General features: G+C 40.2%; 1 protein-coding gene across 1 annotated transcript in view; it reads right to left on the minus strand.

The window, feature by feature from the left end:
- LOC133371308 (protocadherin-11 X-linked-like) overlaps positions 1-21185 on the minus strand; it is a 124210-nt gene extending 103025 nt beyond the window's left edge. The window contains exon 1 of the mRNA XM_061598574.1: positions 21079-21185. Coding sequence (XP_061454558.1) covers positions 21079-21103 — 25 coding nt within the window. The 5' untranslated portion in view covers positions 21104-21185. The remainder of the gene's footprint in view (positions 1-21078) is intronic.
- Positions 21186-23306: the final 2121 nt, after the last annotated feature.

Raw genomic sequence — 23306 nt, forward strand, 5'->3', positions numbered from 1 at the left:
TTCAATGAGATTTACTCCCCTGCAATCATGCTTAGGTTAGGTGAAACTGACCACAGGGGGTGAGAAGGGGAATGGGAGCAGGCAGGATGGGGAGGAGGAGGGCAGCTTTGATCATTTACATGTTGAGAGTTGCTAGGAGATGCTATGTTCCCCTCACAGAGCTTCAATAAGAGTGGCTAACTATTAAACCATTCTGGCCACTGTGGCTCTGTCAGGGGAATAGTAGTCTCCTCTCAGCACCCTTCACAATCTACACTTCCCATGATTCTTTGGGGAAAGCCATGACAGTCTCAAGTGAAACAAAGGTCTGTTGTGGGTGTGGCCCCCTTATTAGCCAAGCCAAACAGCTGGGAGTCTGGCTTTTAGAGCACTGACAGTTGGTTCTTACTGAGAGTGCCCAACATTATCATTGAGTTCAAGGTAAAGTTTCTCAAATTAATTAAAAATCAGCCAGGCATTTTTAAAACTTTTAATCTGCAGAGGATGAAGGTCAGAGTATAGGGCACAGTCAGTAATAGGATTACAGGTAATCTGTGAACATGGCTGATTTTTAATTAATTTCAACAGATTAAGAGAGCATTGACAGAAGAAAGTCCAACAGGGGTCTGGGTTTCCCCCCCCCTCTCTTTTTACACTTTGAATTCTCAATTCTCTCTGACTGTTTTGTGTATCACCATGAAAATTTAGAGTGTTGTTAAGCAAGTGTTTCTGTATTCAGGACTATAAGTTTTGTAAGGTTTTGTTTTGAAATGAGCATATGGGAAGCATCAGAATGGCATGGGCGGTATTTTCAATTTAACATTGCGGAATATGAAAAACCCATGCTGGCTATAGTATACAGCTACTCTCATGACTGTATAATGAAGTCAGACCAAATAGTGTAAAATTTGTCTTTTTAGATTTGTCTAGTAAATATCTACATTAGATGGTTGTCTGAATTATTGTTATTATTATTTATGATTTATTAGTCACTTTTCTCATAGAAATGACCCAAAGCAACTTAATTAAAACCAGTTAAAACAAACATAATCTATAAATAAAAACACATTGGTACAAATAAAGGAAAGGTCTACAGGTCCTGTCCCACTGAAAGTGGCCACCAATAGCTAAGACCCCACACATTAAGGGCAAAAAGCTTGAGTAAAGAGGAAAGTGTTTTCCTGTTGCCTAAAAATATATATGATGGTGCCAAGCATGCTTCCATGGAGACAGCATTCCTCAGGTGGGGGTCCCTCACTGAAAATGTCTGTTCTCATGTTGCCACCTTCCAGACCTCCCATGAAGGGGGCACAGGAAGGGTCTCAGATGATGATCTCGGGATCTGAGTTAGTTCATAGTGAGAGAGGTAGTCCTTAAGGTATTGGGCTCCTGAGCCACATAAGGCTTTATAGGTCAAAACCAACACTTTCAACTGAGCCAGGAAACTAATTAGACCGTTATCTTAACTGTCTCTTGTACTACTGCATTGGAAAGTTGGCTGGACTTGGTCACTATCCAGCTTCAATTGTTAACAGAAGTAAACAATTGCAATGGATGGTGACTGATGCAAATATCTGTCTATGGAGAGGGAGCTGAAGTTCCTAATGAATGAAAAACTTTCCCCCTAACTTTAAGCAATTGCAGGAGTCAACACTTGAACAGTATGGCCTGGAATTATTACTTTTAACAGCTAGGCCTCAAGGTTTTTTTTTTAGACCCTCCATTCCCTGGTAGTGTTGCTGCTAATCTACCTGCAAAAGAAAATTACCTTTCTGAAAGAAACATCTCAGCCTGCTTCCCAACTCTTAGAGGCAGTGAGATGTGCCTTTGCTGTGTATCAAAAGGATAAAGATGACACAAGACATAATTGTTTGGTTTTCAAAGAGCTGTAAGATATTTCCCATGGAAAAGCTTCCAGACAATAGAATAAAAAACTAGCCCTAGCAATTTCAACACATTACAGCTCACATTGTTAGCTTTTCAAATCATGCACACACACAAAAAACCACTTTCATCCCTCAAGAGGCTACCCACACCCATTAGAAAAAAAAATCCCATTCTTGCATCTCCATGGGCCATTCTGTATCGAGAGACACTTAAAAGTAACTCTTCTTGCTTCTTAACAGACTGTTGCTGCTCCCACTCTGGGATAACACCCTCCCTCTTCTCTACTTCAGAATCATAGCACACAACTTTTAAGACAAAGTCTACCGAAATAAGAGCACCGCTGCTTCTTACATCTATGATAGCTAAACCATAATAATCCCCTGAGGGATGCAATGAAATACCCACAGCTTTTTATCCCCAAAGCGAAAAACTGAACATTTGTAACTACAAATGTGCATCTTGAACAAAAGAAGATTGCAAACTATTATTACAGATCTGAAAAAAGAAAACGAAAGAGAAAAATATGATGAAGGGGAGCAGTTCTAATATTTTGTAGCAGCACATGATACCTGTACAACAGCTCCATCCCTCTCTCATGATGTCCATGTCCACTCTCAGAAGGTTCCCAATACTTAAAAAGACACCAGGTTATACATTTGGAACTGGTTCAAAGCATATTTGAAATAAGCCAGGATGATCCCCTGCATTTAAGGTCTTGTAGACCTGAAATCCTTTAAAACTCTTTCAAAACAGTTTTTATGTGAAAAGACACTTCATTTGCAAAGCCACAACTTTCCATGTGACAAAACAAGCAAATTCAACACACACTGCATTGTCATTTATCTATTCTAGCTTTTTTTATGAGAGTAGCATAATTAGCCCTCTTGAATAAAAAAACCCAGTAGAATGGCATTAAAGATAATGGAGAATTATTCTGACCCCCTTAAAGCAAATATATACAGTATGACCAACCTCTGTGTTCCACCAATCTATGGAAGGGAAAATGAATTCAGAGATTTCAGCTGGATTTTGCAGCTAACCATGTATTAAATATGTCACCTCATTTTGAGGATACAAAAGTGATAAAAGCATATTCAGTTCTTCCAAAGCTTATGATTTTTAAGGGTGGTGATGGAGGTGGATAATTAGAAGCCATTCCAGCTGACAATTACAATGCAAAGGGTTCAAAAATTCTCCACTAATTACAATGGCTGACAGAATCATTACTGAGACTGTGAGCCAAACCTGATACAACAGACCCACAACTGACGCATCCAATCCAAAAGGACAAAGCATTGGAACAGGTATTAAAAATAATAGGAAAGGCCCACGACTGTAGCCTTTCTAGGTTCTCCCAGGATGACTATAGCTTGAGAAGCTATTGTCACCTTGAATACATTGGAGGTTGGTTTAATTTCATATGGCTTCTTTTGCTGTTAGTATTTGTGCAGACTAATTTCTTTTAACCTGGGAAGACATTCATAAGAGTCCATAGATTATACTCTTTATCATAAGAACAAATATGCCAGTGTCATAAGCAAATCCAAAACTCTACAATAAGTACAGGGGTTTGTTTGGGTGTCAAATATCACCTGCTTTATCCAGAGTGTCATGCAACTCCAATCAATTGTGCATACCAGTTATGAATATTCAGTTTTCTACTTTAGGATAGAAAACCACGGGCATAATGCATCCTCAGCATCAACTGTAAGGTACATTAAGAATGAACAGATTACAGCAAGAAATAAGATATTTTTCAATGTCTCAATGCATTGCACAGCCATGGAGTTGTCTGGCATGGATTTATTCTATTCACTCCTGGTTACGCTTTGGCCTTGTGTTTACTCCCACTTCCTTGGCTTCCCAAGCAATGTCAGATTATTTTGAATCTCTGTGGATGAAGGCTGTGGTGGAAAAAGTAACTTCAGTAGGTTTTTCACCTTCTAATCTGCTATCTTTGGACCTAGAAAGTGCCAAATTCATTGTTAAACAGAGGCTACTGGACACAGGCTGCCAAGAGCTCCAAGGAGCTGCACAGGGACCATGTTCCCCCCAGTCATTGGGTCTGTTAGACCTTCTCTGTAAAGAAGGAAGACCAGCACGTCATCGCATAAGATGCCATCCTGTATCTTACCAGACTCATCCATTAAGCCAAGGGCTGCCAATGCAATGCCCATGGATGTGCATGCATCCAAAGAGGCTTTCGCTGGTGCAAACAAGGTCACCTCCCTCCCCCTAAAATTAGGCTGGAGAGAAGCCGTCTATTGTTTTCAATATAATAGATTGCAGTGTGTGCTTGGTGTGCTGCCCACAATGGTTTCTACTGTTTGTAAATGTGCTCCCAGACCCAAAATGGTTGGGAGGGGGCTGCATTAAGCCCAACCAGGCAAACTTGTGCTCCTATTGCATGACCTCCAACTTGCTGAGCTTTGCAATGCATTCAGTTCTCAAACTGTAGATAGATATGATTCTACCAAAGATCACAGATATTTACTTTCCATCTCCCGGAGCAATGCTATTTTGCTTAGGAAACTAGAAACCTTGAAAAGCAGGTTAAAAAATCTTTTAAATAAACCACGTGCCAACCCTTGCTCTGGAAAATTCCACACCCTTACAGATATTTATCCCCCTCTATGTTTTATGCAGAATTCAAATCCCACCCTGTTCCAATGGGACTCCCAACAAGTGTGCAGAGGATTAGCCTGACCCTCCAAGGAAGTGATCTTGCTTCGTAGCATTCTCGTGTGTGGACAGAATGAGACACAGATTCAAAGCTTCCTTGTTATAAGGAGGATATAGCTGTGCAACTCCAGCACAAAAGGTCTGTGGGGTGTGCAATGAAGATGCAAGAAGGCATCAATGGCAGGACAATAATTTGGGCTCAGAGATTAGTCAGCCACATTTGGAGATGTTCTTTCCTTCCACTCCTCCAAGAATTGTGAATTATGTTCTTAAGAGATTGTACAGAGGCTACGTGGAGTTGTTCACCAGCACATTTCAACTGTTGGAGAAAACAAGCCAAAATACATGCTTGCCTTAGAAATACATGGATTTCCAAAAAGAAAAAAAATCCCCTTGATTTGCAATCAATCAACTCTTGATCAGGTACTAGTCCCTGCCATTGGTAACAATAGGAAAACTTAGTTTTGTTTTCCTTTTAGATGTGGTTAACACATCATGCAAAGTAAAAACAAAAGTAGCCAGGCACTTCTGCAGAACAGAAATTTATGAAAAATTGGTCAACACATCTGCACACACTGTATTGTGAAAATGCTTCCTCTGAAAGCACAGCCTAAAGTCACAGCATTCAAGCTCCTTAGAGAAAGGCTGGCTTCACAGGAAGCCTCTTATAATAAAACCTAAAAAGGCAGCAGCATATATGCACAAGAGGGATGGAGCAGAAATTCAACCCAGCTCACATGTAAAGCTGCATGTATCAAATTACCAAATAACATTTACAAAAATGCATATATTAGGGGGAAATGTGCATAAAAATGAATATATTAGTGAAAATAACATAAAATGCATTACACTAGGGGGAAAGTGCATGTGAAACTGTGTACATTAGTCAAAACTGCATATGAACATGTGTTTATTAGGATAAATACACACTAAACGGATGAACAATTTTCAGGAGGTTTTTTAAAAAAACAAAAACAAAGATAAATTGCAAATCACTGCAGAAATGAAGAGAACTGAAATTCAGTGTAGAAAAATGAGAAACTGGGAGAACTGAAATCGACAGATCTTTCAGTCCCTGATACACACACTTTTTTTTTTTGGCAGTGATGCCATGCTGCTGACTCACTTCAACTACCTGCTAACCTCCAACACTACAGATGTCTGCTTTCTTTTCTGCACAAGTTCTGTTGAAATTCAAGCCTTTGTTTGCTATGCATTAGAACTGCACTGAATGTCCATTTTTATTTTCTGGGAGAAGCACGTTTCTCAAACACAGTTTGCCGCCTTTGTTCCCCCTCTTACGTGTACCATTTTTACTCTCCAACAACTCTCCATCTTTGGGTGATCCAATTCAGGGCTCGTGTGACAAAAATGCCCCTACATGGGCACTGAGATTTGGACTACAGAAGGTACAGAAGGACATCAGAAGTTAAACAAAGCCAAGACTGAGAGCAAACGTTTCACACACACACACACACACAACACACACACACACCACCACCACCACCACCAGCAGCTACACCACATGATTCAAAAGGAATGCCCCCAAAACTCTTGTAATGTCACAAGAGGGCCCTGGGTGGAACACTTGGGTTGTGCATTGAAGAACACTGCAAGGGATTCTGGGATATATGTTAAATCATATGATTAGGTCAGATTCCCTTGTATATGCCTCTTTACATACTAGCAAAAAAACTTCACAACCAAACACTACAACTAACACTGGTCAAAATATGTGTCAAACAGTCTTAACACGTAAACTGTGAATCAACCCTCACTGGGCAGCTCTGAGAAAATCACTATCAGTCCAAGACCTACCTCACAGGGTTGTTGTGAAGCAAAAATGGCATGTAAAGTTCTTTCCAGAAAAGTTGAGATTAAACCAATACAATATGTTTTGCCTCCCCCTCCAAACCCATAATCCAATATGCCCAAGAAACAACTTGTTTTCATCAACCTGCATCACAAGACAAAGAGAAGCGTCTTATGAAACAACTGAGTAAGCTTCTAAAACAGGACACTCCCAGTGGACTTAACTACTTCAGCGACAAGTATTTTTAAAACTGCAGGTGTTCGTCATTATTTTTAAAGGAAGAGAAGCAATTATAAAGGCTTCTGGGAGACTGCAATAGGGTAAGATAATTATTGTAAGATACATGAGTTTGCACACCACCTTTAAGGGACTGCTCAAGCTGAAACAGTCATCAGCACTTATGCACAATGCCTATTGCTACTTTATTTTTAAGGCTGAATTAGTCTGTTTTATATTAAATAATGAGGTCTCCTTAGCTTGGAGGATAAGAGAGTAAGATACTTTGCTACTTTCCTGAAAGATCATGAACACACATTGCAGAATACCTCAGGTCTGGAGTCACCACTATGTCTGATAAGCTACAGTGCAGAGTAGGGATGGGGTTCATTGCCTAGTTCTGATCCGCTTGTGTTCCGATAGTCCATTGTTCCATCACGATCCACCATTTGCTTTCGTGCTTGCCAAATAGATCCACTGTTGTTGTTTTTGGTTGTGAATTTTTTTTAGTAAATTTTAACATAAATGCCTATGTAAATGATCACAGTGTTTTCCGTGGTTTATGTTTTCCTATTTATCACACGTACACACTGTTGCTACAAGTTACTGAGACTGAATCTGTCCAAATTTTGACAAAACATTGTCAACAAATATGGAAAAGAAAACAATGGCCCACAGAATGGAAGGTTCAGTATACATCCCAATTCCAAAGAAAGAGGATCCCAGGGAATGCAGTAATTATTGAACTATTGCTTTAATATCCTATGCAAGTAAAGTAATGCTCAAGATTCTACAACAAAGGCTCTTGCCATATATGGAGCGAGAAACACCAGATGTCCAAGCTGGAATTAGAAAGGGAAGAGGTACCAGAGATCATATTGCAAACATAAGTTGGATGATGGAAAGGACCAAGGAATTTTAGAAGGAAATCACCCTGTGCTTTATAGATTACAGCAAAGCCTTTGATTGTGTAGATCATGAAAAACTATGGAATATTTTAAAAGAAATGGAGGTGCCACAGCATGTGATTATGCTGATGTGCAACCTGTACTCTGGACAAGAGGCTATGTAAGGACAGAATATGGAGAAACCAATTGGTTCCCAATCGGAAAAGGTGTGAGATAGGGGTGTATTTTATCACCCTATTTGTTTAATCTATATACAGAACATATCATATGGAAAGTGGGATTGGAGGGGGAAATATCAATAATTTAAGATATGCAGATGATACCATACTCTTAGCAGAAATCAGTAATGATTTGAAATGGATGCTGATGAAAGTTAAAGAGGAAAGCACAAAAGCAGGACTACATCTGAACATCAAGAAGACTAAAGTAATGATAACAGAAGATTTATGTAACTTTAAAGTTGTCAATAAGGACATTGAACTTGTCAAGGATTATCAATACCTTGGCACAGTCATTAACCAAAATGAAGACAATAGTCAAGAAATTAGAAGAAGGCTAGGACTCGGGAGGGCAGCTATGAGAGAACTAGAAAAGGTCCTCAAATGCAAAGATGTATCACTGAACACTAAAGTCATGATCATTTAGACCATGGTATTCCCGATCTCTATGTATGGATGTGAAAGTTGGACAGTGAAAAAAGGGGGTAAGAGAAAAATCAACTCATTTGAAATGTGATGTTGGAGGAGAGCTTGTGGTTAACATAGACCGCAAAAAGGACAAATAATTAGGTGTTCGAACAAACGCAACCAGAATTATCACTAGAAGCTAAAATGATGAAACTGAGGTTATCATACTTTGGCCACATCATGAAAAGACATGATTCACTAGAAAAGACAATAATGCTGGGAAAAACAGAAGGGAGTCGAAAAAGAGGAAGGCCAAACAAGAGATGGAATGATAAAGGAAGTCACAGACCTGAACTTCCAAGATTTGAACAGATTATAACAGATGCTATTGGAGGTTGCTGATTCATAGGGTCACCATAAGTCGTAATCGACTTGAAGGTACATAGCACCAACAACACACTGTTATGAATGCATCAACTTAGATGAAATTACTAAGATAATTATGTAAAACTGGGGGGAAATAAAATAAAAATCCATGCTGATTACAGTCATGGCCCACTGCAAAAAATCCGTGCCGATTACAGCTGTAACCCGCCGCAAGAAATTGGTCCAAAAAACATAGCAGACTGTCAAATTCAGTCGGAATCTAGTACTAAGACCAATTTAGCAGATACTCTCTCCCTTCCCTAGTGCAGAGGTCCCTGCTGTGGTATAATCATATGGGAATTTATGTAATATGACCAGGTCTTTCTTGCTCTATCCACCGATTCCTTAAATTCTCTGAAACTCAAGTATGATGATGGCTGTTATCATGACAAAGTATTGTATTGGAGATTTCTATGTTCAGAGATCCAAATTCCCTGCTCAGTCAGGCAATGTACAGATATCCCTTCAAATGAGAAACATTTTTGCCAGCTGTGGGAACAGCTCAGCTTCCCATATTCAATGACTCAGCCATTCCATACACAAGCCTGAAAGGATGTCGAACCAGCTTCAATCATGCTGTTGGTTTTAACCTTCCCAGCCCACAAAGTTAGAATAGTGTTCTAAGTGAACTTCTACTGGGAGGAAGGGCGGGATATAAATTAATTAATTAATTAAATAAATATTTGTGCTAACATTTGTGACAGTTTTCATAAAAAAGCTACCGTCACCACCATTTGAATTCTGAAGACTGTTCAGGTAGGAAGTAGCATTTTCATGACAAAGATGAAAATCAGCCAATCAGTGTTGTGCATAACCTGGGTTAAAGAAAGAGGCAGGGAGTTGATTCCTAACTAGCAAAAGGGACAGCCAATCAGCCCCAGAAAATTCTGGGTTCTAATATAGAACAGGTCCCCCAAGCTCAATCTTCAGCAGTAAGTGGACTTCTCCACAATAAGCTCACTAAGGAATAGGGATGGAAGGATTTGTTAATTTCTGTTCTCTCAGTTTCTCATTTTTCCAGTCTTAAATTCAATTCTCCACATTTCTGCAGCAATTTGCAATTTTTAAAATACCCATCAGCATGTCAGTATGAATCTCTCCTAATAAACTCATTTTTGTATGACTTTTGACTTATGTACACATTTTCACAAGCAATTTCCCCTAATATAATGCATTTTGTATGCCATTTTCACTAATATATTCATTTTTACTCATACTTTCCCCTAATATATGCATTATTGTAAACCTTGGTTGGATGGAGAACTCTATCACAAAATTGGAGTAAGTGTGAATTGTGTAGGATCGCTATGTTTCATTTATCATATTGTTTCGGAAACTGAAAATTTGATAGATTCCCCTTGAAATGTGAACTGAGTCAATATTCTCTCCCATTATTACAGGAATCATCTATATACACCCCAAGCTACCTTGCACAGCATGGATTTATACATCCTATTTTTAGCAACCGTCCCCCCATAAAGTCCAGAAAACAAAACTATATTTACATGGTGGCAAGACATCTTGTTGGAGCTATTTTGATATTCTTTTCCACTAAGGGTGGGAAATTGGTTGTTTCAGCTCTAAATATTTTCTTAGCTGAAGTTGTCCCCTCTGTTATATGAGGTCTTTGGGGTCTTAGCTATTCATTAGGTCATGAGGTGGAGAAGGTTCAAAGCTCCTTTTTAAAGAAAGTTTTTGGCCTACCTGTTGGTACTCCAGCTGCACATGTTCGTGCAGAAATGGGTTGACCTTCGGTTCAGGCCAGAATACAGGTTCGACTGCTAAATTTTCAGAACAGAATATTAGCTTTGCCACCCTCTCACCTGGTGTCCATAGCTTATGCTCACCTTTAAATGCTCAAAAGTGAGTTGCCGCTTTACATACACTTGTCAGAGAACTTGATAGTGAGTTGACTGAGATTCAGTTACTGTCTTTTCCTAAATTACAGTTAAAGCTGTTTGCATATAGGAGAGCTTCTTTAACTGATATGCTAACTATCCATTCTTCAAGATTTTCAAGGCAGTACCTCTGCTTTAAAACAGATCACCAGAAAGATAGCTATTTAGAGGCAATTACTTTAGCTCCATGCAGAATTGCCTTTACTGAGTTTAGGTTTAATGTCATGCCTTCCACTCTTCTCAATGGTCGCTATAAGAAACTTACCTTAGAACACTGGTTTTCTGTGCTTTGTAAAACAGCTATAGAGGATGTTGTTCATTATATTACCCACTGACCGTTATACAAAGATACTCATGAGAAATATCTGTCTGAGTTAGGGGGGGGGGATTTTGTTCCACCAAGTGAGTTTGTGTGCCTTTTGCAAGGAAAATTATATCTTAATGTGTATTTCCTTATTTGTGCTGGCAGCCAGGAAATTAAGAGCTAAATTTGTGTCTCAGCTTTGACTGGTCTATGTTTGTAATGGCATATTGCTAAAACAAATAAAATGATTATGTATGTGTACGTATGCATGTATGTAAACATGGTGGCAATGATCACATAATTCATTCCACAGGTGTTAACTAACATACTTGTATAGATTCCATACTTAGAATAAATCACCAAAAATATTCCCTATAACCCTAGACTTCAAACTTTTCTTTAAAAAAAAAATCAAGACAGAATAAGCACACAGTAGAGTGAAAAAATCCCACATTTCTACAATGAAAGGGGGAACAATGAAAATTATGCACACAAATGCACACTCAGCTATAGGGAGAGACAAAGGGCCTGCCCATACAACTGTATAATCTGCAATGTTATTGCTTTGTGTCCTCAATTCATTGTCGTCCATATGACACTGCAAACTAGTATGGATTTTTGCATTCACAAATCTGCATTAGAAATACCACTGAAAAACCAATACGCTTTCCTGTATTTATAATCAATCGCATTAATGTCCATGCGCTCGGATGCAATGTCACAGACTTTCCTGCAATAGGTGGTCCATGAGTGTTCCTCTGTCATATGCCAAGCCCCCTGTCTCCTTCCTCCCAACAGCCAGTTGTATTTCCGGTAAAGACGTTGGATCCATCCTCTGTCCACACCTCCTCCTTCCTGCCTACAGTCTATTCCTGCTTCTGGTATTGAACTGGGGTACTTCCTCCTTCTGGCTCCTGTAACTGTATTGCATTGGTCTGTTTTGTTTTGTTTTTAAAAAACCACCATTTTGCAATCAAATGTAAAATCAAATGTTTAATGAATAATACTTTCACTTAAAAGCTATTTTGTGATATTATGCAAACAATTCATTGAAAACACAGAGTTTAAAGGAGGAAGGTTTAACTGAGCTTCCTTGGGCTGATAGGGGGAAAGAGAGGGGAGAACAGCAAGCTCTAGTACTTTAATGTGGCATTGATCTTGCAGCTGATCCAGCAGCAGGTGAAGCCTCTCTTTTCCTGCCCAACAGCTGATGGGGATGGGAGGGGGAGCCAAACAAACCAAAGAACCAGGCAGCCAGATCCCTCTGTGTGTGTGTGTGTGCATGAGTGAGCACACACACTGTAAGTTGCATTCTTTCCCTCCAAGACTGAAACTGACTAATCTGGGTCCTCCCTTGGCTAAGTTGAAACTGAAAGACAGATGATCTGTTGCTTTGTCCCATGGTGGGCGCCGGAAGATCTAAAACAATATGAGAGGAGGAGGCATGAAGAGGAGATTTGGTAGGTGCACTGGGCAGAAGGAAAAACCTTTCAAAATGGGAACAGCAGGAGATAGTGGGAAACAACTGAACACGGAAAGGGATTTGCCTCCCAGTTCAACAAATTCAGTGGAATCGGTAATAACCAGCAGCTCCCATCTTTAGTATGCACCATGTTATATGTAACAGCCCAGATGTTTATTTTGCTTGCGCTTGTGTGTGTGTGGGTCCATTAACTTTGCCCTTTTGCACATCCACAAACCCGTGAATGCATGGGAATTAAAAAAAGATATATGTATCTGTGTTCTTCTGAAAAAATGTGAAACGCAAACAATCGTTATGGATCAATCACTGAAAAGGGGTGGACTTAGGAGAGTGGCCAATACTAAAGTGATTTAGACAAAAAAAAAAGGCCACATGTATGGATGGTTGAAAATCGGGTTTTCACAATATAAATCCAATCACAAACAGGACATGTATGGAACTCGAGGCCACCAACCAAATATAGAAAACATGGATTTTGTGGTTAGGTGTGGATGGGCCTATAACCACTTATACCATCTTCCTGGCATTCAAGTACAAGGAATCAGATTTTACAATATTTTCTTTCCCTTTCACATGCATCATCCCATCCTTTTCTCTAAAGGGAGTTTTACTAATAAGAGAAAACCCTCTCAACTGATCCCTTATCTTATACCTCAAAGCACACACATACTTGGCCTCTACTCATCCATAACCCTCACATATCCAAAAATCTGTCCATCTCCAAGCGGCATCTTCCACAAACTCTGGACTTGAACCATTGAAGTCTGTGGAAGTCAGAGATAGGTTGATATGGTTCAGGCATCATTGCTACCTAGCTCACCAAAAATGCAGAAACTCTTATGACTTAGCAGGCACCAAGCATACGATGGGTTCAACACAGCCCCGTTGGAAACAAGAAGACATAGGTAAAAGATCCCTCTCTCGTAACACTAGAGCCTGGGGTCATCCAAAGAAGCTGACTGTTGTTGGGATATTCAGGACAGACTAAAAGAAAGTACTTCTTCATACAGCACATATTTAAGCCATGGAGTTCCCCATCACAGGATGTAGCAATGGTCACCATCTTGGGCAATTTTAAAAGAGAATTAGAGACAAAATTTATGACAAGTCTATCAATGGCTGCTAGTCATAATGGCTGTGTACTATAGCCAGTAACAGAGGTAGTATGCCTCTGAATACCAGGTGCTGGGGATTATTACTATTATTATTTCCAAGGAACTCAAGGTGGAATACATGGTTCTCCCCATCCATATTTTATCTTCATAGCCACCCAGTGAGGTAGGTTAGGCTGAGAGGCAATGACTGGCCCAAGGCTACCCAGTGAGCTTCATAGCCAAGTGGGGATTTGAACTCTGGTCTCCCAGGTCCTAGTCTGACACTCTAACCACGACACCATACTGGCTCTCACAAATGAGATCATGAACGAGAGCGACATTGAACTCGCACATCCTGCTTGTAATCTTCCCCTAGGCATCTGCTTGGCCACTGTAAGGACAGAATGCTGGACTAGGTGGGCCTTTGGCCTCATCCACTGGACTCTTCTTATGCCCTTCTACATTGAGGTACTGGGCCAAAGTTCTTATTCAATGGGGTTAGGCCAGCCTTTCCCAACCAGTGTGCCTCCAGATGTTGTTGGACCACAACTCCCATCCGCCTCAGCCAGCATTGCCAATGGTCAGGAAAGATGGGATTTGTGGTCCAACAACATCTGGAGGCACACTGGTTGGGAAAGGCTGGGTGAGACAAATGTACCAAGAGGTGAATTTGAAAGAATTCAAGCCTTTGCTTTCTCTCCTGCAGTTTGTTGTGCATCCTACATCTCTTGCTATATTCAATGATGAGACAGATAATTGGGGGGGGTGACACAGTGTTTCCTCATAAGATTAGAGAGGGTGTTTTGTCACCATTATGGCTCATTATATAAAATTGTCACCCGTTTGTAAGATACAGATGACATGTTCCAAATTAACATTATTTCCTCCTCTGGTGATGGCAAGGAAAATAATGAAGATTAAAGATAGGGTAGTAGCCAGTTCCCACCCCCACCTGCCCCCCTTCATTTTCAAATGCAGCACATTGTTCAGTAGAATTCAATATTGCATAACATTTGCAGAACCTTGGAGATGGAAGAGACTTACCATAGCACTGTTCCATTGCAGGAATCAAGAAGGTGCAGCTTTTGCTTAACTGTACCACTTCCTTCAGAATATGGGAGATGTACAAGTGCCCCACTGAACATTTCAAAACTTGTTTGTGTACACAGAATACCAACATGCATGGCAGGGAGGTTAAGCCAATGGACAACAAGGTTTTATATGGGCGAGCAGTGCTCAAGCATACAGTCTGAAGTGGTACATTTCAGGGGGGAAAGCAATTTTCTAGAGAGACTTTAGCAACAATGGATGTGAGGCTTAGCTTTGTATTGTAGGCTACATTGCAGCCACACTCAGGGGGTTCGGAGGTCCAAACCTCAGAGGTTTCTAACACCACCACACACAGCTCTCTCCATCCAGGCGGGCCAGAGGCTTCATCACAGTTGAAGGACACATTCAAAAGCACTTGAGGAAGGTGTAGAGCTGATAGTGATCTGTCCTATTGGGATGAATAACCCCCCTTAAGACTCTACGTTCGAGTATATCCGACCACACTATAATCAGGTTTGGATGTGTACGCCCAATCAAACTAAGATCTTGCCTGACCTTGCAAAGCAAGTCCAAACCAGGACGCTGCACTAGGTCATTCTCGCCCAGGTGCAAAAGTAAGATATGGGGTTGCTGTTTACAAGACATAATCCTAAATATTGTGGGCAATAACTCCCCCCACATCATGCCATGCCTGGTCGTCCAGGAAATTGTCGCATGGCTGGACAGTTGAGAGGCTTCATCTCAGTTGAAGGACACATTCAAAAGCACTTGAGGAAGCTGTAGAGCAGGGCCAGTGAGGGGTGGGGCCTGGAGAGAGTCCTAAGAGCCAGACAGAGATGTCTGAAGGGCTACATTTAGTTTATTGGGCCCAAGATTCCCCACCACTGTTTTAGCATGATGCCTGATTTCCATATGTGTTGGCTACTTTCTCAACTAGTGTGGGCAGAGGAAAGAATCCGCTCTGATAATTGTGATATTGTTCACTTCCATTCATTTATTCTCTCTTTGTGTATCCAAGTGTTTGTTAAGTCCTGGTAATGGAAAGAGATGTGCCCTGCGATTCTACCAATCACGTAGCTCTGCTCCAAGTGGATAATCTTTTATAACTTCCCATCCCAAAGAGCACCTGCAGCGTATCCAATGGATGCTTTGTCATCTCCCACCACCACCAAGTCAAGTTTAAAAAAGAGATATTCCACACAGCCTCTCTCAGCTACATATGGCATGAGAAAAAGTTCATGCCACATGATCTAGACATTAGGGATGGATGGCTCTGTCAGTTTTGGTTCTCTCCGTTTTTCATTTTTCCAGTCTTAATTCCAATTCTCCACATTTCTGCAACAATTTAATTTTTTTATTTAAAACATCCTAATGAAAATCTCTTAGGATTTTAGTGTGAATTTATCCCAATAAACACATTTGTTTTTATGCAGTTTTAACTAATGTACACATTTTTGAGGGATTTTCTCCTAATATATTCCTTTTTTGTATGTTGTTTTCACTAATGCATATATATTTTATGCACACTTTCCTTTATATACACATTTTTGTAAATATTGTTTGGTTGGAGAACTGCATCACAAAATTTGAATAAGTGCAAATTTTGAAGAATGACTGTGTTTCAGTACTCATACTGTTTCAGAAAGTGCAAATTTGATAAATGTGGCTTTAAATGTGAACTGAATCAAATTTATCCTCCATCCCTGCTAAGGATCAAGGAACTCTGTTCACTGGTCATGTAATGCACCAAGAGCAAAATTACAAAATGATCACAATTCAAGAACAGTGTATAACTAGGGCAGACAAAGTTCAACATAAGGTGACACGGATTAAACAAAGAAGAAGGCAGTTTGGGTTGCAGGTGGCTCTATTGGTTAGTTATAGATTCTTTCAATGAAAAAGCCTGAAGGTTACAATCCTATACCAACTTACCTGGGAGTAAACACAGCTGGACTCAATAGGATGCACTTCTGATTACACATGTATAGGGCTGGACATATAGCTTATAGCAGGAATCATCAATGTGGGGCCCTCCAGAAGTTGTGGACTACAACTCCCATCAGCTCCAGCCATCATGGCCAATGGTCAAGACTGATAGAAGTTGGGAGTTTGTAACATCTAGAGGCAACCACATTGGCTAACCCTAGGTTTTAGAATGAAAAATGTTTCAATTTGTTAAGTCATAATAAAAAGAGTATCCATCACGTCACAATATCAGTAATGAATAAAAATTAAATCTGAAATGTTAACAAGTGTATTAACATGAAAATTCATAATACCTATTGCTACCTTGAATATGTCTTACTTGCAACAACAAACTAGAGCTTGCAGTATCCCCTAATTTGGATGAAGTCAGTAAAGCCATCAATCAAATGAAGAATAACAAAGCTAGTGGACCTGATGGGATTGCTGCTGAAGTCTTTAAAGAAGGTGGGCCTGAACTTACACAATTTCATAAACTCATCAAAAAGATCTTGATCAGGGAGGAGATCCCAGAAGACTTTAAGGATGCCATAATTATCACTCTTTTTAAGAAGGGCGATAGAACAGATTGTGGGAACTATCAAGGCATTTCTGTTCTTGCTACCGCAGGTAAAATCCTTACAAGTAATCCTCGCAAACTGCCTCCTACCTATCTTAGAAGACATCCTCCCCGAATCCAAACATGGTTTCTGCTTCTCCAGGGGGACAGTAGACATGATCTTCACTTTCCCACACTTCAAGAAAAATGCCGATCTTTATATATGGTGTTTATTGATATGACTAAGGCCTTTGATACTGTGAATTGAACTGCTCTCTGGATGATCCTTTTGAAAATTGGATACCCTGATAAATTTGTGAATATTTTGCAACTCCTTCATGACAACATGACGGCAACAATTATGGATAACAAAGGCTTTCAGAGAGATCCATTCAGAGTCAGATCAGGCATAAAATAGAGATGCATCATGGCTTCGACCTTATTTGCTATTTTCATTGCTATGATTCTACACCTTATTGAGGGGAAACTTCCTACTAGTGTGGAAATCATATATCAAACAGATGGAAAGCATTTTAATCTCAGTAGGCTGAAAGCAAAAAGTAATGTTAGCATTTTGGAAGAAGCAAAGATCATCAGTGTTGAAACAATGATCCTTCAACATCAACTTTGCTGGACCAGCCATGTTGGTCGAATGCCAGATTACCATCTTCCAAAGCAGCTACTTTACTTTCCAACTTGAAGATGGAAAATGGAATATCGGTGGATAGCAAAAGAGGTTTAAAGATGTTCTTAAAGATAATCTTAAAAAATGTAACATGAGCATCAAGAACTGGAAAGTTTTGGCCCATGAGCGTCCCAATTGCAGGACAGCTATTATCAAAGGTGCTATGGACTTTGAAGAAGCACAAGTACAGAGCAAAAGGGACAAACGAGCTAAGCAGAACGCATGTCAAGCAAATCCTCATTGCGACTGTCTTCCATCTGGAAATTTATGTCCTCACTATGGAAAGGTGTGTGGATCTGTGTGGATTGGCCTCCACAGTCACTTACAGACCTACAGTTAAACACCTTATCTTGGAAGACAATCTTACTCAGTCATGAGTGATCGCCAATGAATGAATGTCTTACTTGTACCTCCTATTTTAAAAAGGAATTTTGTCATTATTTTAGCTTTGTAGTCTGCTATGCAAATGTCTGTGCTGAAACAAAATCTACCTAAGGGGCGGTGGAGGATCTCTGGATTCCTGGTCTATCATCCCTCGAATTCTATATATGGCAAGTAATGGTGCAATTTTCTTAAAAACAAACAAACACACACCTTGCCATCTGGGCCCCTGGGGAAAGGAAAACGTACACACAAGCTCTGGGTTTTGTAAAGTTGCAAAACAAAACAGAAAGAAAATCTGACAACAATTTCACATTCAACCATGAAGTGTCATGTTGTGCAGTAGCAGGATCTGGCCCCTCATCAGCCATGGGAGTAAATACAGCCAACAGTGTTTATGGGTTGAAACAGGCTACAACTTTATTGGTTTACAGCAAGCAAGAGGTGTTGACATGGTAGCAGAGAAAGGATCTGATTTTCCATTCTGAAATCCCTTGCTGTAGGAATGCTTGCCCCAACTTGGGCATTCTCCAGTGTTAGACCCCAGCTTGGCACAGGGCATGCTTCTGAGATCCCACTGGGAGGATACATGATGGAGGCAACTTAATATTCTGCCATGACATGTCATGCTATGGTTGTTGTGTGTTGTAATCCAGCAACATCTGGAGAGCACCACATTATATTAAGTCAATATACAGATCAAGATTTGTTTCATGCCAGATAATTAATGTCTTCTTTTTCACACACAAAACCCTTCTCCTAAAAGAAGACGTCACAACTATTATGGCCAAGAATATTATGAATTTAGATGCAAGTTTTGTAGCTTTTGAAACCTTGCTGACATTTACATTCCATTTTTATTCATTACTGATGTCTCAGCGATATATACATGTGCTTTGTAATATCCAATTATAGCATTTTCAAAACGTTTTTGTTACAGAGGTTTTTTTAACAATACAATAAAGTAACTTTCAGAAAAATGAAAAGTGAGTGTTAAAATAGGGAAAGCATCTGTTTGGGCTCCTGCTGGGAGGAAGGGCGGGATATAAATCAAATTAAAAATAAAAACAGAATGCTGTACTAGGTGGGCCACTGGCCTGATCTTCTTATGTTCTTAAGGGGCAATGGGAGGTGGGTTAAGACAGGAGTAGCCAACACTCTTCATCAACCCCAGTTAACATGACCAGGATGATCAGCAAAATCTGGAGGGTTGTAACTGTAGTTCAGCAACATCTGCAGGGTTGTTCCATTGGCTACCTGTGGGTTGAAATGCTTTGACTAAGGATGAAAAGATCTGTCAGTTTGGTTCTTCCAGTTTCTCATTTTTTCAATCTTAAATTCAGTTCTTCACATTTCTGCAGCAATTTGTTTTTTTTAAAAAAAAAATCAAAAAATTATCCAGCATTTCAGTATGATTTTCTTCAAACAACACATTTTTGTAAGGAGTTTTGACTAATGCACACATTTTTTCAAGCCATTTCTCATCACATAATCATTTTTTCATGCTGTTATCACTCATATTTAATTTTATGCAAACTTTCCCATAATATATGTATTTTTTGTAAACTTTGGTTGGCTGGCGAACTGCATCGCAAAATTTGAAGAAGTGCAAATTTTGAAGGATGACTGTGTTTTGGTTCTTGTATTGTTTTGGAAAATGCGAATTTGATAAATTCGGTTTGAAATGCGACCTAAATCAAAGTTCTCACCTACCCCTAGTTTTGACTATATAAATTGGAAAGACAGATTTGACTACAATGCATAAGTCTCAAAAAAAGTGACAATTTTTCAGCTATTTGTTATTTTGATGTATCTGAAGACTTGTCTATCCATTAGACAATAACTTGAAGAACAGCCATCTGTGGTCTGAAATGTGTCAGACTTTTTGAATGAATTTGTCCCCTTAGTTTAACCTTGAAAAAGTCCCCACAAAAATTCATCAGCTTTTTACTATGAATTTCTCCTAACATGCACATTTTTGTATGCAATTTTGCTTTACATTTTTGTAAAGCAATTTTCCCTAACATAATGCATTTGATATGCTATTTTCACTAAAATATGCATTTCCATGCTTATTTCAACCTAAATATATGCATTTTTTTTACACGTTACTTGGCTGGAGAACTGCATTGCAAAATATTAAGAAGTACAAATTTCAAATGAGGGCTGCGTTTCGCTCCACGTATTGTTTTGGAACAGTGCCAGTTAGGTAGATTTGCCTTTAAATGTGAACTGAATCAACCCCCCCATCCCTATGTATGTGGGGGGATGGGGCAAAGGCATTAGCAGCAGCTGCAGCCACTTGGTGCAGTAACGTTCCTTACAACATTGGGTCATATTAAAACTGAAATATTATTTAAGATGAAGGAGGGAAGTGTCAGCTGCAGCAGTCACAGCATTTCCCCCACTGTGTCAGATGCTGACACCAGAACTGACTTCAATGATTTACACAACACACTTATACTTAATTTCTGGTTAGAGGCCTGGAAACCAGAATTAAACATCCTGAACAGCTTTTTTTATCCATTTTCCTTCTAAGGGTCTGACCCCTTTTAAATACACTGTACAAACCCAAGATTATTGCTTAACAGCAGCTGAATCAGCAGCTTTTCTTTTTTCTAGGCACTGTAATCTTTCCCCCCTGAAGACCAGCCCTACCCATTCACATTCACCAGTTTTGACCTGCTGCTTACTATGAACTGGAGATAACCTCAGACTTTTACGAACTCATCTCACCCGCTAGCCATGTAGTTTTCATCAACCATCGGGGTTGTAATGATCTGTATTTAATTAGCACACACAATGGCTGCTTTATTGATTTTGCTGAAATATGTCTAGTTATAGAACTATGCTAATTACATAATTGACCACTGGACATATTTGCTGAGTTACAGAAATCTTGTAATAGATGCAACCCGTAATGTTTAACATGTCCCCTCAAGCACAACAAGCTACTTGCCGATCTCACCCCACCCATCATCACAGTGTAAAACTCAAGTAACATGGGCTTTATTTCTTTTTGCACTTTAAGTTAGAAGAGACATCGCAGTGCTTCTTTACTGCAGACCATGGCATCACTCAACAAACATATGGCAAATCTGGTGAAGAGTTTAAGAAGTTGTCACCTAGTCTCACTGTGTCCTTGTGCATTCATGCAGCACATTCCAAGCATGAAAAACACTTCATTGCTCACAAATCCAGTCTTCTCCAATCTGGTGCTCTCCAGATGTTGCTGGACTCCAACCCCCAGCTTGCAGGAATTGTGGGAGTTGTGATCCAAAACATCTGAACGACAATAGCCTAGGGAAAGAAGAAAACAGCTGGAGAAAGCAGAAATCAAAGCAGCCGCATGAAGTAGGTCAGCACTATCATGTCCATAATGCAGATAGAGTTGAGGTTGAGACAATGATAGCTTGCCTATAGTCAACCAGTAAGTTTATGGGGAGACAACATCTGGACTGCTCCTACTGGCTCACAAGTTGTACCACATGCCACCTAACTCAACACCAACTCCCACGATGGCCCATCAAATCCATTCCCCTTCCCCCCCCCAAAAAGGTAGGGACACCCATCTCCTAGCTCTCCATGGTTCCTTTACATATCACTAGTAGACCAGGACTGGACACACTCCACCCGGTTATAATTCTATTACACAGCAATATTGTAGGGACAAAAATAACATATTTTGTTCCTGGACACCACTAGGCGATTCTGGAAAAGCATAGTGTGAAACATCAGCATGAACATCAGAACGGGCCCTTCAAATTAGCCTGGTTTCCTCAACCATCTTTGGTTTGTTACAACTAAATCTTCTGCTGTGATACTAACAATTCTGTAGAGCTATCCACAACTAGATAGCTAGATAGCTAGGTAGAGGAGTTAGCTACCCTCGTTGAGAGTGGGAAATCTCCCTTAAAAACATCTTTGAAGCATGCACTTAACCATTGCAGAGGGTAGGCGCATGGTCTGCAAGGGTGGGAGTGGGGAAACCGAGGGAGGGAAGGAGGGGATGTTTTCATGGGTGCACAGATATTTTAAAAATGGGTGGAGAATAAACTTGTAGCTCCTTGAGCTACATGTGTTAGAAGCCATTCAGGGTACAACCTTCACTGCTCAGAAGGGCACAGCTCAAGGCCACAGATGGTGAGGCAAATCATCACAGTTTGCTCTAGATGGGTGAGCTCCTTCTGTGTGAATCAGATTGTCTTGAAAGTGAGCCAAGCTATATGCCCCAAAACTAGTAAAATAGCTTGTAGGGATGGAAAAATCTGTATGTTTTAGTTGTCTCCATTTCTCATTTTTCCAGTTTTGTTTTGCAAGAAATTGGGATTTTTTACATAAAACCCCCATGAATCTTTTTAGCACTATTGAATGTCATTTTCACTAACATCTTCATTTGTATGCACATTTCCCCCTAATATATGCAGTTTTGTAAATAATGGCTGGAGAACTGCACCTCAAAATTCAGATAAGTGCAAATTTTGAAGGGTGGCTGTGTTTTGGTTCTCATGTTGTTTCGCAAACTGTGAATTTGATAAATTTGGTTTTGAATGTGAACTGAACTGAATTTCTCCTCCATCGCTAACAGTTTGGTTCATCGCCATCGCCATCGCAATCTGGGGTGCTCTTCAAAGCAGCCTGCAGCACAACAATCCCTCCATGGCTTTGTGGGTGTCTCCTGTGAGAAAGTGGACTTTTAAACCCCTAGTCCGCTTTTTCCCAGCATCATCTCTTTAGCTGCAAAATCATCTCCCCTTTGGATTTCCATATGAGCTGGAGAATTCAGGGGCTTCAAATGCTTGCCTCTTCTTTGAGGCAAGCACTTCTGAGACCCAGAAGTTTATCCATTGGTGATCATTCGTGGCCAAGTAAGATTGTCTTCCAAGATAAGGTCTTTAACAGTGGGTCCGTAAGTGACTGTGGAGGCCAATTCTGGATCCACACAGCCTCCCACAGTGAGGACATAGGTTTCCAGATGGATTTGCTTGGAAGACGCCTGTGCGTGAATTTGTTTTATGTGGGGAGATCAGCGCACGACAATCAACACACAATCTTGACAGAAAAAGGCTTTGATCCAATGTCATGGGATACCACGACATAATGTCCTTCATTATGGGATGAGCTTCAGTTGGTGCAGCTCGAGGAAGTGGACAAGGTGCTTGGAATGGTGCGGGCGACCACATCTGCTCTGGACCCTTGCCCATCTTGGCTGGTGAAGGCTGGCAGGACCGAAACCACCGGCTGGGCCAAAGAGGTGATAAATGCCTCCTTGAGAGAGGGAGTAGTCCCTGGTAGTCTCAAGGAGGCAGTAGTGAGACCTCTGTTAAAGAAACCTTCTTTGGACCCAGATGTT

This window comes from Rhineura floridana, chromosome 16 (genome assembly GCF_030035675.1).
Source record: "Rhineura floridana isolate rRhiFlo1 chromosome 16, rRhiFlo1.hap2, whole genome shotgun sequence".
Taxonomy (NCBI): Eukaryota; Metazoa; Chordata; class Lepidosauria; order Squamata; family Rhineuridae; genus Rhineura; species Rhineura floridana.